Source organism: Amphiprion ocellaris, chromosome 15, assembly GCF_022539595.1.
Source record: "Amphiprion ocellaris isolate individual 3 ecotype Okinawa chromosome 15, ASM2253959v1, whole genome shotgun sequence".
Classification (NCBI taxonomy): domain Eukaryota; kingdom Metazoa; phylum Chordata; class Actinopteri; family Pomacentridae; genus Amphiprion; species Amphiprion ocellaris.
The window spans coordinates 17,843,497-17,861,108 of NC_072780.1; the positions used below are offsets into that span (position 1 = coordinate 17,843,497).

The 17,612-nt window shown below is 41.7% G+C and overlaps 3 protein-coding genes across 3 annotated transcripts; all 3 read left to right on the forward strand.

Moving 5' to 3' along the window:
* The first annotated feature begins 2,032 nt into the window (after positions 1–2,032).
* Positions 2,033–3,305, forward strand: LOC111564333 (gap junction beta-4 protein-like). Its single transcript, XM_023263837.3, has 2 exons — positions 2,033–2,700; positions 2,792–3,305. Exons 1-2 carry the CDS (start codon positions 2,165–2,167, stop codon positions 3,069–3,071), a joined length of 816 nt encoding a protein of 271 aa, XP_023119605.1. The 5' UTR covers positions 2,033–2,164; the 3' UTR covers positions 3,072–3,305.
* Positions 3,306–4,451: 1,146 nt separating this feature from the next.
* LOC111564335 (gap junction beta-3 protein-like) lies at positions 4,452–7,003 on the forward strand. The gene is made up of 2 exons (XM_023263838.3): positions 4,452–4,608; positions 5,124–7,003. The coding sequence occupies exon 2, from the start codon at positions 5,171–5,173 to the stop codon at positions 5,900–5,902; it is 732 nt and encodes a 243-aa protein (XP_023119606.2). The 5' UTR covers positions 4,452–4,608; positions 5,124–5,170; the 3' UTR covers positions 5,903–7,003.
* A 1,130-nt stretch (positions 7,004–8,133) lies between these two features.
* tmem54b (transmembrane protein 54b) lies at positions 8,134–17,476 on the forward strand. The gene is made up of 6 exons (XM_023263839.3): positions 8,134–8,288; positions 9,330–9,526; positions 11,265–11,324; positions 13,975–14,166; positions 16,551–16,697; positions 16,834–17,476. Exons 1-6 carry the CDS (start codon positions 8,276–8,278, stop codon positions 17,200–17,202), a joined length of 978 nt encoding a protein of 325 aa, XP_023119607.2. The 5' UTR covers positions 8,134–8,275; the 3' UTR covers positions 17,203–17,476.
* The last annotated feature ends 136 nt before the right edge of the window (positions 17,477–17,612 follow it).

The following is a 17,612-nucleotide window of genomic DNA, read 5'->3' on the forward strand; positions in this document are numbered from 1 at the left end:
ATCCCAACAATACGCGTGCATTTATCAACTTTACCCGGATGCAGCGACACTCTGTCGTCACAATTAAGTTATTTGTTCTTTTATTTTGGTTAGCGAGTTAGGAAATTAGTCACTAAATTCGTCTGCCTTGACGGAGCACCACCCAACACATCGGCATCTTTCTGCAGCCTGCTTGCAAGCATTTGCTGAAGAAGTTGAATGTAAACAAGAATAATCAAAATGATAATTACAAGACTGGAGCTGCTCTTAGTTTTGAATGCCCAGGAGACCTTTGAGTGCTTGCTTTTTGACACGCAGCTCTATAATATCCCCAGTTGATAACCAACAGGACCAATCCTTAAATCTAAAATTGACTGCAGGGGACCCACACATGCATCATTGCATTTTTGTGCTCTCGGAGAAAGAGCATCAGTTCCAGAGTAATCTAATATACCTAAATTTGATTGTCCAGCTTCATGCAGACAAGTGCAGACAATGTCCAAACCATATTATACAGTCTGTGGTCTAAACCCAAAGGAATACTTGATTCTGGCTGATGTGGTTGTAGATATTCCCTCTTAAGAAATCGTCCACTGTGGAGGCAATGGTGCCGGCCAGCAGACCACCTCACTTATGTGGGTCGATATACGAGGAGAGGAACTTCTTTGTCTAGAACCAGCAGTCTGAGGGAGTAAAATGGAGGCTGAAGTTTTGGAAACTTTATAATCTTTGCCCCATCTGGAAATTGCATCTTCTGAGTGCAACAGCTCCTTTAAAACTGTTGAAATATTTCACTAATTTTGGATTTTCTTACAGTATTGTATGAGTAAAAACTGAATTCATATAAATTATTTATGTTTTATTGCCTCTGAGATTGTTCATTCATTTAAATCTGAATTAACCAAACATCAGTGACTTTGTCCCTTTAGAGAGCTACAGGAATTTGCAGCAGATGCAAGGCGAGGAGAGCATTTACAAGAACAGCCCTATAATTTTATCAGGGCCTCTCCAAACTACCTACCCTGGAGTAGGTACTTTTTGCCTCTACAGGGCCAGTTCTTGCAATCAGAATGCACTCAAAGGTTCAAGCCTTTTCCAGAAACACCTTTTGTTCCTCAAGTTACTGCAGGAACTCAGGACAGGCACAGATGTTTAAAGGAACAGCCTCCTAATCAACCGTCTCAGCCTCTCTGTTTCTATCACAGTGTAGCACTCCACACACATGCCTTCTAGTTTAATCTGAAATGTGCCAAGACAACAACGAACACTAGTAACAGGATGTAACTTTAGTTCAATGAGCACGTAGGAAGCAGAACAATGGAGGTTTGCTATGTTAGCCTGTGGGGAGAACTTTATGTTGTTGATTTCGATGTCAGAGAGCAGAGGACTCCTACTTGATGGGGGCATCAAAAGGGCTGCAAAACTTGAGTTTTACCAGTCAGCATCAAAACCTGCAAAAAAAAAGTTTCTCTGTACTGTTTTCTTTGCTGAAAAAAGCTCTGAAAGAGGTTCTACAGGTTAAGTACCTGCAGGGGACTGACAGTTAATTTTAAACCCCACTGTCATGTTTGTCAATCAGAAATGAAGCTTGCGCAGTAGATGGCTAACTTAGCTTAGTGTAAATGCTCTATTCAAAGATTCTTTAAAAACCTGCCTACCCGCATGTGCTTTTGGACAGTCAGACTAGTTTATTCAACCCTGCTTCCATTCGCAATGCTTAGCAAAATACTCCTGTAGCTTCATTTTCAATGGCTCACTGTAGAAATAGTTTCGGTCTTCTCATCTAATTCTCAACTAGAGACTCATTATGTCTACTACCCAATAAAACATTTCTATAAATGTCTTAAATTGTAGTATGCTGGTTCCGGGTTTGTGTAAATTAATATGCATAGTATTAGCAATCCCTCTATCTCTATCCTGCTTGTTAGTCAGTGTCTGCTATCGGCAGTCCCAGTAGTGACTGTAGCTGAGTCTCTATTTGCTTTATTCAGTATCCCTCCCTCCCCTTCAACCTGTGCCAAGAAGGCAGTAGCATTAAGAACAATATTAAAGAGTCTTTGTGCTTGACCTGCCCTGTTCAGAGTGAGTCCAGGACATCTGTATTAGAACACAAAGCAGAGTGTTTGCCTCATTTCGGGGTGTTTAGGGTTGATTTTCTCTTCAGCCTGACATCTCAAACAGCACCATGAACTGGGCCTTCCTGGAGGGCCTCCTCAGCGGGGTGAACAAGTACTCCACTGCCTTCGGTCGCATCTGGCTTGCCATCGTTTTCATCTTCAGACTCTTAGTGTTCCTGGTGGCCTGCGAGAAAGTCTGGGGTGACGAGCAGAAGGACTTTGACTGCAACACCCGCCAGCCCGGTTGTCACAACGTCTGCTACGACCACTTCTTCCCCATCTCCTACACCCGGCTCTGGGCTCTCCAGCTGATCTTTGTCACTTGTCCATCTCTTCTCGTGACTCTCCACGTGTCCTACAGAAAAGACCGGGAGCGCAAGCACCGGCTGAAGAATGGAGAAGACTGCGCCCCTCTGTACGATGACACAGGGAAGAAACGAGGAGGTCTCTGGTGGACATACTTCTTCAGCCTGCTGTTCAAAATAACAGTGGATGGCGTGTTTGTCTTCTTGCTGTTTTATATCTATGAAGCCACCTTCTTCCCTCCGGTGGTCAAGTGCAACCAAGACCCATGTCCCAATGTGGTGGACTGCTACATTGCCAGGTAACGTACGCCTTCAAGGTTTTAAATAGCAAAAAATTAATGAATCTCCATCATCTAACATGTATTCTCTTCAACAATGTGTGCTTCTCAGGCCGACAGAGAAAAAACTGTTCACCGTCTTCATGGTGGTGACCAGCTTCGTGTGCATATTCCTCACTTTTTGCGAGGTCCTCTACCTGTGTGGGAAGAGGTTCGCAGAGTGCTGTCGAGGAGGATCTCTCCCCATGAGAGAAAACTCCTTCATGATGACCAGAACTCCCCTCACTGAGAAGCCAAGCTCGGCGTACAAAGGGCCTGCACTGGAGAACACCAAGACGGTCGACGGAAATGGAAAAGCTTCAGCGCCGGCGTACAGCATAGCAGTCTCCTGAGAGGCATAATGAGTTTGACTTATGAGAATAAAATGCAAATCTAAGCCTGAATTATCTGCAATAGCGTAGAGGTTTTTAAGAAATGTTGTTTACAAAAGTCATGTAATTTTTGAAGCATTTTACATGAGGACATGAGAAATGAGAACGACCCCGTGTTTTTGTCCTTTAATATTGTTAGCTGAATGTGTAAGTAGAGCTTTTTAAAAAAAAAAATAAACACGTGATCTGAAATGATTGATGTAGAAATTATTTATTTTTGACTATTTACTTGTTTTTAAGGTGTCTGAAATAAAATTGCTGAACTCATTGACATATACTGGGTATAAGACAAATATGTATTTTCAGTTTACTTAAAAGTCATGAACTAAGTCCAGAAGCAAAGAAGAAAGAAAGAATTTAGGTGTGTAGTAACACCTCTGTGCAATTTTACTTGACTTCTCATTCCTCTTTCCTAGTTTCAGAAACCAAACTCATGAAAATAATGTTAGGTGTGTTGTTCAGGTAAATATTTACTAGAGAACCTGTTAAAACTGTATCACCTGTAGTATATTGACAATTTGCAAGTAAGATAGGAGAACAGTATGGAAAACACTGAACCAATAGAAGCTCCAGACTGAAGTAAAACACGCGAAAGTAATCAGCACATCCACAATGTGATGTACCACGTGTTACTGTCTGGAGCAGCATTACAGATTAAAAAAAGAACACCACTCCTGTAAGTTTCAGACCACCTCAGTTACATTTAACCCCACCCTGCATTCCATTTAAATCAGAACAACATATCAGGAGTAAATCTGTAAAGGACGTATCTCAAAACTGAGTGTGCTAATAAGGCGGTGTCTGCTGCACATTGTGTCCTTAGACGAATGAACAAGCAAATTCATTTTGCCGTATCAAATCTCCATATCTCAAGTGGATTTTAGTTCCTCAGTGCTTGCTCAAACCAATGTTAGGTGGTGGCTGTATGTAATCGTGATTTACCAAAGGCTCAACATCAGAGTTGCATTATGTAACTGATAACAGACATGGCGAGTGAATAAGCACACTTAAAAATTGCCTTTTAAGGTTTACATGTTACCATATAAATTTGACTCGTTTTTACAAAGTCACACTTGGCAGCCAAATTCCTTGTTCAGTCAAACCAACTATCTATACATATTTAATTGGACTTCACTTTTGGTGTATTCATCACACTAACAGGATACCAGGACAATACAACAGCAATAGAAAGTAACAAATTTAATGCTCATTGTTGTTGGAGCTCTTAGCTGAGCATGTGTTCAGATAAGATGAACCTCACGGGGAACAAGAAAGGAGTTTGTCATAAGTAGTTGTAGGTTTAAAGAGAAATTCTGGGTGGATGTCAAAAGTGGACACGCCTCTAGATTAGCACCAAGAACTGATTCTTCCACCCAAGTTGATATCAGCGTCCCACTGAAGGAGAGGACTGACCACAGCTACCTGCTGAACACAGTAAGTCTATTTCCCAGGCAGAGAGGGGACACAACGGACTGAGTGGAAGACCAGAAGTCTTAAGGTAAGTTATGACATTTTAGCCAGGATTTTGTATTTCTTTTTCTAGGATAAGATCATTTTCAGATCTGCAAAGCCAATAACATGATATTTAAAGGCAAAATTGAGAGTACCGTAGACTGGTGTGTAAGTGGCAACTTAAAGAACTTTACATTTAAGCTCTGAGTTAAACTTTTCTGAAGGTGCTTGAGGTTGAAACCAACTATTGTTGTGTGCTCTGTCGGGTTTTGTGTTGAACAAGCAAGTATTTCATCAATTATTAAAGGTACTTTTCTTTAAAGTGGCAAACTGCACCTAAATACAAACACAACTGAGAGAAGTGGGAGAAAGGTTTGAGGTTTCAGAGCTGTCAGAGTGCTGTTTGAACAGAACACCTATTTAAAATACACGTTGGTATGTTTGGAAAAGATAGTGAAATCAAAGCTAATTTTACTTTTTTTTATAGTTTCACTTTGTAAAAATCTTATGTCTCTAAATAACTGCATAACTTTGCCTTTGTTTGCCTTCACTTTGTTCTAGCTCCCTAGTGTCTAAAGAGTCAATCAAAGCAGATCACAGCAGAACTCATGGATTGGAAGTTTCTCCAGGGTCTTCTCAGTGGAGTCAACAAGTACTCCACTGCCTTCGGACGGATCTGGCTGTCGGTGGTCTTCGTCTTCAGGGTGTTGGTCTACGTGGTGGCCGCTGAGCGGGTCTGGAGTGACGACCAGGGACATTTCGATTGCAACACTCGTCAGCCTGGATGCACCAATATCTGCTATGATTACTTCTTCCCCATCTCCCACATTCGCCTCTGGGCCCTTCAGCTCATCTTCGTCACTTGCCCTTCCTTCATGGTGGTGTTGCACGTGGCCTACCGGGAAGAGCGGGAACGCAAGTACCGAGCCAAGCACGGAGAGGACACTCGGCTTTACGACAACCCGGGCCAGAAGCATGGCGGTCTGTGGTGGACCTACCTGATGAGCCTCTTCATCAAAACTGGCTTCGAGATCACTTTCCTCTACTTGCTCCACTACATCTACGACAGCTTCAAGCTGCCCAGGAAGGTCCAGTGTGACATCAGTCCCTGTCCAAATCTAGTGGACTGCTACATATCCCGGCCCACAGAGAAGACCATTTTCACCTACTTTATGGTGGGGGCGTCCGTCATGTGTGTGGTGCTCAACATTTGTGAGATTTTCTATCTGATTGCTTTGCGGATAGTAAATCTCAGGCACAGAGGCAGCGTCCACACCTCATCTAGAAAGATCTACCCTGGTACGGACTGTGATGACAGCAAGTCCTCTCTGAAAGGATAGGTAGAGACCCAGTAGAAGGATCCAAGACGTCTTCTTATGCCTTTAATTGTTAAATTTTCTTTATTATAGGAGACATTCACTTTTTCTTTCAAATCTTTAAATTCACATCTTTATGCACACCGAAAGGCCACTGTAATTGTTAAACCTGAGATCCCTAGCTAACACTATTCAAATAAGGCAACCTCTTGAACTGTCAAACTTAGAGAGCTGAAACGTAATATGAGCGTTGAATGAATTTTAAAATAGGGGTCGACTGATACTTTTGTTTTTCAGGACCAATGCAGAAAATAATTATTAATAACCAGGAGACTGATAACCAACATTTGGAACGGATATACATTTACAGTAAAAATTAAAATCTTGGTTACAAATTTAGAACCCTAAAATTACAACCAAAAACTTTGTTAAAATATCTCTTTCAATAAAAGAGAACTTTCCAACATTATTCCTTTAGTGTTTTTCAGGCTGTTGCTTGTTGTGTGCAACCAGTAAGATAATGCTGTGAGTGAGCCATTGCTCAAGACAACAGAAGGATCATAGAGAGAGATGATTTCATCAGAGCCAAAGCAGCACGTTTCTAAAAATATTTTACTTTTTATTGGTAATCCGAAATAACATTACTGATATTTGGAAAAATGCAGAATATTGTATCCAGTAACTGGCCAAGCCAATAATCAGTCGATCCTTCCTTTAAAGTACCTTCACTACACATTGCAAAGACTGCAGATTTTGTCTCCCATCTGTTTACAATAGGAAGGGATCTCCTTATAGCCAAAACTGTGTAAATAATCCTGTGTGAGTATTTACAACCTTGAAAAAAAGGTGACCGTATCCTGTAAGGGTATTCAAATTTGCGATGTAATTTTAGAATAATATGATATAAATGTTCTTTGAACTATGGTGGTATTAGAATTATTTTCCATGTATGATAAAACATTTTTGTACATGAAGACAGTTCACTGATATAATATGTGATCATCAGATGAAGAAGTCAGTTTTGTAACAATTGTCAGTATAATGAGATACACTGACTTATCATTAATATATTTGTATTCCCTAAGATTTTTCTTGGTATAATAAAACCTGAGAAAATTAACATGAGATTTCTCCTTTGTCAATAGCATCATTTCTCCACTTGGTGGCCCTAAAGGCATAATCATGTGAAGGCCGAGAAGCCCTCGGAGAACAGCTGTTCCCAGGGTTCTACTATTTTCTTATTGTTTATTATTTGGACTGCGTGAAAGGCAACTTTGTTATTAAGTCCTACAATATTTTTAATTCATGTGGGATTTTTACATCGTTTATACCTTCCTTAGACTATATATTGATACCTGCCTTAGACTATATATTGTCATATGTTTGCACTTTTAACTGCACCTGGCTGTCAAACACGTATTTGCTGTATTTTTTAACCATCCATGCTTTATCCTGTGGAGAGCTGGAGACTCCCAGCTGTTATGATTGCCAGTGCATTGTATGGACAAGACAAAGAGACAGACAACCATGCTCATGCACACCTACACCCCACTTTATTTAGAAACACCAATTAACCTATCATCGTTGAACTGTGGGAGGAAACCAGTAAATATACTACTTTAGATGCTACTTTTTTATCAATAGAATACAGTAAAGACATGTTTAGACTTATACAATTAAATGTTCACATTTGTCATCATCAGGCTTTGATCTGGGTGAGGTCCGTAGTGCACCCCATTTAACCAAAGTTCATTTTAATTAAAAAAAAAAAAGAAAGAAAGACAAAGCCTACATTAAAGTATGAGACATTTACATACTTAATTTCTACAACACCAAAACACAGGGAGTTTCCAACAGGCGCACCTACGTCATCGAAAATTATTCAGACACCTAATAAACAACTTCAATTTCAAAATAAAAGCATGCATGTTTAAGCAAGGAAGAAATAACCATGTTGAGGGACACACGGGATGTTTTGGGAAATGTGCAGCATTTTAATCATTAATTCAACACAGATAATTTCTCAAACATAACCTTAATTTTGGTAAAATGTATTCATATGCTCAAGCAGCTGCAGTCAGCTGAGTTTTTGCTGATAACCTAATGTTCATCTTTAAACTTACATACTAAGTCTTGAATAAATCTGAGGAATCCTAGCTGCTGGACTTAAAATCACTCTAACATTCTGGCATTTAAGTAATCAAGAATGATACATTTTAAGGAAGGCGTCCTCAGGTAAGATTTTATTTTGAAATGTCTTCAAAGTGCCATATTCAGTGCGTTTTGCTGCCTGACAAGACAGTCTGAGGTGATTAATTTGAAGAGAGCAGAGGACACGCTGACCAACTGAACACACAGGACCTGCTGTCACCTGAAGCGGATGGTCACCTGACCGAGATGGTCGATACAGGTAATAGATACACCTGTGGAGCTATTGAAATGCAGGCAGTGTTTGTTGAAAACTTTCTGTTTGTTTTGGTGCGGTGGCGGTGTGGCACAGCAGCATGGGGATGAGATTTAGTGAAGTGATCGCGTTATCATTCTAATAATTATTATATTGAGAGATTTTAAAATCCTCTGATCTGTTTTGAGCTCTTCTCCTTTGGCCCACCTGAGTAAAATTTCTGGCTGAACAGCTCTGTGAAATGTAAATTGTCACCTCTGAGGTCACGTAGGAACGTGATAATGAGCATTCTCCAAATATTCAGCTGTGGAGCTGTCTTGTGAGTGCAGGTTAAAATGGAGACTTGTGCCATGTGACACACACATACATTTGTATCTGGGTTCAATATGACATGAATCAGCTGTAAAATGATGCAAGAACCAACTTCAAGTGACCAGATAAATTCCATCAAGCCATTCAACTGCATCACATTCTAATTGCACAGTTCTTATTTGATTTATATTTTTCTGCCTACTTGTACACCAGCTACACATTTTTAGTGTTAGTATTTGCGTTCTGTACAAAATTATGCCTTTATATATTTTTAAATCTCTATATCCCCTGTTTGCTCTGCTCTTATCTCTTAAATCTGTATATTCTGTATGTTTAATATCCTGGTTTCTTGAATTTTCCTTGGGATCAATTAAGTACCTACCTATCCTAGTTTTTCCTCAAATGTGGAACTTTTCAAATTGCATTCACTATGTTTTTCTTTTAGATAACTTGACCATGGCTTCAGTTTAAAGCTGTCTCAATAACACTTTCATCAGATCATCAGTTATATTCTTTGCAGTCTGTGTCACTTTGCCCAGCCTGGACTGTAGCTATGTATGTGCTCAGCAGCTAATCATTAACACAGGTGACATCTCTGCTGCAGTTTGGACCTGACTCCTGTATCTCTGATCAATACACCCGGAGCATCACGGATGATGTAACGTGACCTGAAACCACTGCAACTCTCTCTGTTTTTCTGTGTCCCTCTCTTCTCTCCTCGTTTCTCCTCCTCAGGACTGTGCTGTGGCAGCCTGGAGGAGCCCAAGGCCCTGATGAAGATGGGTCTGAGCGTGGTCCTCGTCGGTCATGTTAACTTCCTACTGGGAGCGCTGGTGCACGGCGTGGTGCTCAGGCACATCAACCTCCACAAGCAGGCCCGGGCCATGGAGTACGCCATCTCCAACGTGGTGGCTCTAACCTCCGGCCTGGTGGTGAGCGTACACGCTGATATCACTGTGATGCTGTCCTGCAGTATCGCTATAGAACTGTGGTTATGGAGTCTAAGGGAGCTTTGCAACACACATTTTTTTCCGCCAAGGAACACGGCAGAGTTATGTGATGATCGGTATACGTTTGTCTGTCTGTCTGTTATTCCGTCTGTGCACATTACTCAAAAACAGGCTAGCTGATTTAGATGAAATTGTCAGGGAATGTCCGAAATGCCACAAGGACCACCTGAGTAGATTTTGGCAGTGATGCAGCTTATAGTCTGGACCCACAGATTTGTTAAGGATTCCCATGTCATTGCAAGATAGCAGCACGGCATCACTGTAGCTATGACAACAAGTGAACGCTACGTCAGTTGCCTGCGGACGATGACATGATTGTGATCCTACTACAAATCGACCACTGCAGACTTACCGGGACTTATCCATTGGAAATGATACAAGGAACAATTGATTAAATTGTGGAGGTGTTTCCAAGTTCCATCAGTTCCCGCCGCCCGCTACATATTTAGGTCACACGATTTGGTATTCATACATTACGTACCGTACACATGCATAACCATTCAGTTCAATTCAATTCAATTTTATATATATGGCGCCAATTACAGGTCAAACTGTGTCAAGATGCTTTACAGAACCCATATGCCTGAACCCCCAGAGCAGCCCTAAGGCGACAGTGGCAAGAAAAACTCCCTTTTAACAGGTTTGTGGGTTCAGCTATATTAAATGGTCTTGTTTCTATCGTGGTGTTTTCAGTTGAGGACTCAGTGCACAAACATTGTTTCTCCTTCAGAGCTGTGATACCTGAGGTTAGAACACCGTGACAAGAAAAAGCACCCTTTTGAATGACATGTTTTTCTGCTTTAATAGGCCTTTAAAAAATAAACACACATGATGTGCTGAAGGTAATTCTGCATTTTTAATCCACACTTCCAATCTCTGATCGACTGAACGGCAGGTGTGATCATTCTTAATCCCAGTTAGCTTTTGTTGATGTGACTAGCCTGTAGGGGGTGTTAATACAAGAATGTGTGTGTTATTAGTAAAAATAGATTGTGTTTGAAGATCTGACATAGTTTAAATAGAACTGTAGTCAACCAAAGAAACTCTCAGTCAACTGAAATCATGCTTTCCCTTCAACCAATCGACCTGTTGCAGGAGATAAAAGTCAGCATTTAACTTAAAATGAACTACGTTGTCCACAGTGCACTCTACCTGCTAGCATTATTAGACTAATTGAATCCTAAATTCAAAATAGAATCCAAATAGAGTTCCAGTATTCTCTCTTTCACACAACTCTTCAACTATTTTCTACATGTTCCATATTATTTCTCCATTGCAATCATATGACCAGGTACTGTGGTTCTGGAAGGTCGTATATATAGCTGATGATCTCATATTGGTAATTCCGGTTGCTGATGTTTCGAGTTAGATTAAAGTTAAAGGGCCAGTCTGTGATGGTTTTCTTAAGGCCTCACAAAAACAACTTTGAAAGCACACAGACAGGCTTGAAGACAAGTTTGTGGTGATAGTGCAGCTGTAGTGTTGAGGGAAACTGTCTTTTGACCTTTGTGGTGCTGCTGCCTGAATAAAGGATGTGAAATGATACTGTATTTAATTTTGTGGCATTTTTACATTTTACCTTCCCCTGCTTAGTTGTGTAGCTGCTCCCAGTAGAGCAATATGAATGTATTTCTAAATCCCATCTGTCTTCTCTCTGCAGGGCGTAGTCGTTGGTGTTCTGGCTATTATTCTGTCGAAAAACAAGAAGAGCAGAGGCCTGGTTAGTATCACTTCTGTTTTTTTGTTGTTTTGTTGTTTTTTTTTTTATTACAAGCAAGAATGTAGAATGCATTCTTTTCCCTTGACGTTTTCACGTTGTCGAACCGTACTGTTCCCAATCAGTATTTTCATAGCCCTCTGCTACTTTCAGTCTGTCTACCTGCGCTGCTCACTTCCTTTCACTTTGATATTTTGCAGCTCTCTCTGTCTTTATGCTCAGCTCCGTCTCAGAACGTGTAGAAGCCAGCATGTTGCCTCAGGTGTCTGAATCGTCTCTGTGTTTGTCTTGTCGTCTCTCTTCTTGGCATCTCCTCTGTGTTTATTCAGTCAGCTGTCGGGCTGCTCAGACGGGACTGACGAGGCAGACCTCTGAACAGAATGAGTAAGCTGCAGCGTGACAAACCACTCCCCATTTCCTTTGTTAGGGAGAGCCACCTTAAAGCAGGCAGGGCAACGCTAACAGGGAGCACTCTGATCATCAGCCGTCACGTTATCTTATTCAACCATCCAGTCATCCATGGCATGAATGAAAGCGTGTTAACACATGCCTCTGTCATATGTGCTGGCTACTTACAGCTTCTAATCTCTCAGACATATTGCGTTATTTTTTTTGTCGTCCTTATCAAGTTTCGATTTAACACCTCAGTCACTCTCGCAAAGTGAAGAGAGTCTCACCTTCTGTAAACTTATTGAAGGAGAGGTTTGCCTACTCAGTCTGTTAGTTATGATCATATGTTGCTGATAATTTTTTGTGGGAGTATTAGTAGTGTGATATTTTTGTCATCATCAAGCAAAACCAACAAAGGTGTTCCACTTCCCAGCACTTTTAGACTCTCCTAAACTGTCGGTCAAACCCAGTCACTCTGAATGTAAATGTAAAGAGGAGCCATGAACATGATGTAGCTAGATTCATTTGTCATTTGTAGTAAATGGCAGTCATTGCTGAGCAACACGGTGTATGTGGGATTTAGCCAAAGTAAATCACAGTGTTTTGTGTTTGTAGTAAAATTGGACTTGAGGCCTAGTTTTAAACATGGTATTTACAGACAATCCCGACTGCCTTAATTCTGTCAACGTTGTGACCGGATCTTAAATGGGCATCATTTATTTTTAAATAACTTTTTGCAGATGTTAAATTCTTCGCTTTCAGGTTTGGTTGCATTCTGGCCACAATGTATTGCATAACAGAAGTGAGTACATGCTTGTGCGAAACCAGTTTAATGCCAAATGATTCAAAACTGTGTCACCTCTCAAGAATTGCATCACTCCTCCGTTAAACAAGAGGGTCATATGAAAAATCACAGTCAAGACATACCACATAAAAGTCACAGGCCCAACAATAGGAACAAACAGTGCAACAAAATCTCTACGGAAATTCAGGTCTTTTATTTTTTTCCAATGCTTTGTATGTCCACTTTCTTTTTTGATAAGAGATTCAATCCTCCTCGGCATGGAGGACACCAGAGAGATGTTCTGCCAATTTTTCAGAGCCTATTTTTTCCAGCTGCTCTCTGCTGGAGGTGGCCAGGTCACACCAAACACCCTGGATCCCATCTAAGCTGAGCAAATTTATCTTGGTCTCCAAAGGATGTGCTCCCGATATTCATCAGAGTTCAGAGAAGTTCTTGCAGTTTTGTGCTGAACAGCAAACCATGTTTTTTTCCTTTGATGTTTTCCTTTGTGGGTAGCAGTATAAAACCTTTGTCATGTCTGAGCTGTCACAGAAAATCTGATTTCCAGTGGTAACCCTTTTGCCAAGTCTGAAGCTCTTGCCATCTGTTTCAAAGCTACATTGTGTAAACAGTGCACTGTCCTCGGCGTCATTTTAGGAGGACTGCTGCTGTTCTGATTAGTGGTACTATGACTCATTAAATTGCTCCTGATAACTGCTGCAACTGATTCCTTCCTCTAGCATCTGTTTTCTGTGTGCAGCCAATGATAGTGACATGCAGGCAGACATAGTCCATGGTCTGAAGATGAGAAAGTTCTGGTGTTCACAGATTATCTTCCAACAATTGGCATGCAGTTACGCTCATTATTTAACTTGTGCGTCAGTGATCACAGGTGTATTCACTTCTGTTGCATTGAGTTTCTACTTCAGAGCCTCTATTTTCAGTATAATCCTTCGAAAGTAGTTCTTGATTATTCAGGAGGTGAAATCAGTCTTCAGTGTTTCTTCTTGAACACATTTCCGATCTTTATTTTATGAATCACTCCGTGTGCTTAAATCCTGTCATATTGTGTGGTAGCTGCTTCCTTAGTGCTGTTGTATTTGCTCTCTTTGTATAGTCCTTTTTCACAGCACACATTTTCAGTTGTCATGGCACAAAAAAACACAGGATGATGGATAATGATGGATCAGTTCCATTAGGAGTCCCAGAAAGCCATGGCAATGAGTCAGCATGCACGATAGCAGGTAGAGGTAGAAACCAGCCATCATTAATACACCTGAGCTTTTCTTGCTGTGACATGTCAAAGTATGTGCAGTGAAAAAAGGACTATTGATGTTGTTTACTCTTTGTCAGCCTTTTATCTACTTACTGCTGCAGACGCCCCAGATTTCCAAGTGGGAGCGTTAAAGCTTTGTCTTATCAGTCATCAAGATTTTCTTTCTTGATTATTTTGGTCGTGTGTCTCTTTTCCTTCCCCAGACGTGGTCTCTCTTCACCGTCAGTCTGGTTGCAGCTCTCATGGCAGCAGCGTCGGCCATCGGGCTCTTAGTGTCGGTGGTGAGGGCCATCATTCATGGTGGGCGGAGCCTCCTTACTCACTGCCGCTTCCCCGACGCCATTGGCTACTCCAGCGTCACCAACGAGTGTCCCTTTGACCCCACGCGCATCTACGTGAGTGTATTAGTGTGTGTGACAGATGCTGAGATCAAGGCACGAACTGTGACCTTTGGCGCAGCTGCTGGCTCTTTGAACAGATGACCGTTGCCACTGCGGCATGAACACAACAGAGCAGTGAGGCTGTGCGTCATGGAGTTCATTTTGAGTGCATGTGTGTACCAAGGGTGTGGGAGAAAGTGGGAAGCTGGGCTGTCTGTTTTTTCAGTCACTCAGTCAGTGACACTGTGCAGCTGATGGGCTGGCGGCAGAAGCGCTGACCCGACCCCGTCGGCCCACTTCAGGCTGTGTTCCGTTCCAGTGTGGACTGTCAAGCCCACTCAGCCTCAACACTGCAGCCACACATCAACACCACTTTGGCGTCTTAACACGACCTGTAGTTGACAATTTGTCAGTTACGTGACCTTTGTCTTAGACTGGTTTTATTTATGACACAATGGGTTAATGGTGGAGCCGCTGCAGATGCACACAATGAAGGTGTTGATTTATACAGAATTAGATTTCATCCATTAATAGCACAAACACAACGCTAGGCAGATGTACAATCATCCGTTGTGTTTATATTCTTCCAACCACATTTGTGACACAGTGCACCAGTGGGAGGGCTTGACTCATCCCGTTATTGAAAAGGAGACTACCATCATACAGTCCTGTTTACAACTCAACCTGTCATTCACTGTGGTACACAGTGGTAATTACAGGGTGCCACTCTCCACCACAGTGTGCTAACACTTGTCTCTGTTCAGTCTGACTGAACAGATGTGTTTGTATTTTCAAATCCCTTTCCAGTCATTGATTTAACCCCTAAAAGCTCATTTCTGTGTAGCAAAGTTCCTTACTTCACAGTTTTGCACATGAAAGTAATCCCTTCCTGATGTAAAATGGTGTAGCAGTAACTCTACAGTTTCTTCATGTAGAATCTATAGATCTATGAAGCTGCACATGTTCAACTGAGAAACGCCATCAGCTGTATAGACATTATGCTGTTTCCTTTCATGGATATAAGATTGTTGAGCTTTTCTGCTACTTGTTTACAGCTGTCTTCACTAACAACAACCACTGCAAATTTGTCGTAGAAAACACAGTTGCGATCTCTGTGGCCTAACCCTAACCTTAGCTCACATTTTTCAGGAATCACACAGCTAAGGCCTAGCTAGGGTGGCTTAATTTATAGTCAGGTAGCTGTCATGACCTGGAAATTTCCAACTTCTTGACTTTAATGTAATTTAAAAATCAAACATTTTCCACTGCAGCACCATGTACAGCAAAAATGACATTAATGTCGTGCATGTACATCTGTTTACATCAATCTAATTTAACAAAATAAGAGCATGTAACTGGTAGACATTTGTCATGCTAGTTTTAGCCAATGTGCTGTGACAGCCTGTAGAATCCATAGGCAACAAGCTAGAAACTAACTTTTTTTTTTTTTTTTTTCAACTTTGGTCTTGGTTTCATATTAAATTGACTCTCATGAGTTGGTATGCTGCAGTTTGAAGGTGGAGGTGCTCATACACCGTGTTGACTGCTCATTTTGTTCATAATGTCTTCTAGCATTAAAAACATCTTATGGATTTTTTAACAAGGTAAAACTGGACAGGTTTTCATCAGAGTGTCCTTCAACAAATCCCCAGATTAACCAAACTTATTTGGAAAAAGAAAAGCAGTGACAGTGATTACATTTCAACACAAACTGTGTCCGAGTGTTCCTGAAATAAGGGATTTACTAGAGTCCTCTTGAGTGTGCTTTCTTCTTGTCTTACATGTGAAGTTTGTGATAAAACAGATTTAAATTGCGTTCAGACTCAGGAGTAACTAACTTTGTTGCAGTCTACTGAGACTGCAGACCATGCTGTTCAGTAAGCACTGTATATTAGCTAGGGACCTCCAATATGGCTGCCGGAGGGTGCATTACATCACCTGAAAGTGTGTTTTGGACTTCTGGTTCTGATACACACAGTTGCTTAGAGGCAGTAATGATGGTTATGCAAGGTCTATTTTCTGTGTTTCTTGCATATTTCATAATGATTTCCAAAGGAAGCTCCAAACTTGGAGCTGTAAACTTTTCATTCCCTTTGTAGTCTGCAAGTCAGCATGCCTAACAAAAGACGGCTCTTTTTCTTTGAATTCCCTCTGTACACTTTTACTTTGATACATTCTGTTCCGCATATTTTATTCACAATGCCGACTCTCCTGTGCAAACTGAAATTCCCAGACTTGCTGGTGTTGCTTTGCAGCGCTGTGTAGTCATCTGAGAACAAATAAGGATCTGTGTCACATCATTACCTGTGCTGTATCTCCATTGATGTGAGACAGCTGAGCACTCCTGCCTCTGAATGGTCCAGTTGGTAACTCCGCTCCCCCTCCTCCCCCCCTCCCAGAGCACCACTCTGATCCTTTGGGTGCCTCTGATCGTGACTTGTGTCGTCCAGCTGGTGTTTTCCGCCCGGTGCTTTGGTGTCTGCGTGTCCTTCCTGGGTCTGCCTTGCTGCCCCACCAGGAAGAAACCCAGAGACTACGGCAGAGCGGTGAGATTTCGAGTCAAACACACATATCAGAATGCTGCACTGAAAATAAAATCCTTAATATTGAGATGGTGCATGGGAGAGTGGGGAACTATTTAAGAAATTAGATGATGAATTGTCATAATTTCTGATTGTATAGATTAATGTGGTGAGGCCCATTGAGGAAGTTGCTCAATATACTGAGCCTCCAAGAAGCTACAGTGAACCTGCATCATGCCATACTGAGCGTCCAAGACACTACAATGAACCTCCGAGACGGACCACTGCACCTCCAAGACGGACCACTGCACCACCAAGGCAACATCACCAACCTCCTCCACCTCCGCAGCATCCTCCCCGCCAGCATCAGAGTCTTCCTCCCTCGGAGAGACGGCCTCTTCACCAACCATATAGAGAAAGGTCAGACAGAGAAAGGGCAGAAACAAGGGCTGGCAGTCAGCAAAGGCCACCGGAGCAACACCAGCTGCTGCAGAGGGGTACACTGGAAAGGTCCAGCTTCTGGATTTAGCCATATTTGACATGTCAGACCTTCTCGAAGAGCGAAACACGGGGCTTAGAGGTTATTTGCTGTAGTTTTTCGCTACAGTACCTGGAGTCAAACACGCTCACAACCCTCGATCCCTATCGGTACTTCACAGCTATGACCTCAGAGACCGAAGATGGTTTATTTAGTGGACCTGATGCATGAGTTTTCTCTGGCTTGATCTGTTAGATCAAGACAAACTAGTAGTGCAAGTTAATGTATTTATTGCCAAAGTAAATAAAGTTTTTATTCAAAGTAATGCCACTGATTTGTGTTTTGTGTCTACACTCTGTAACCGGTAACATTTCAATATGTGGTAATGGCAGCAGGTAGTGGCCTGACAGGTATGACTGGTTACACTCAGCCACAGGTAGACTTCCTGACAGGCTGGTACA

Excerpts from the sequence above, each read along its gene's own strand:
- LOC111564333 (XM_023263837.3), top strand. The coding sequence starts at position 2,165 with ATGAACTGGGCCTTCCTGGAGGGCCTCCTCAGCGGGGTGAACAAGTAC. Across the intron at positions 2,701-2,791 it reads GTGGACTGCTACATTGCCAG|GCCGACAGAGAAAAAACTGT; the intron begins GTAACGTACGCC and ends TGTGCTTCTCAG.
- tmem54b (XM_023263839.3), top strand. Across the intron at positions 11,325-13,974 it reads ACAAGAAGAGCAGAGGCCTG|ACGTGGTCTCTCTTCACCGT; the intron begins GTTAGTATCACT and ends TTCCTTCCCCAG. Across the intron at positions 16,698-16,833 it reads CCAGAGACTACGGCAGAGCG|ATTAATGTGGTGAGGCCCAT; the intron begins GTGAGATTTCGA and ends CTGATTGTATAG.
- LOC111564335 (XM_023263838.3), top strand. The coding sequence starts at position 5,171 with ATGGATTGGAAGTTTCTCCAGGGTCTTCTCAGTGGAGTCAACAAGTAC.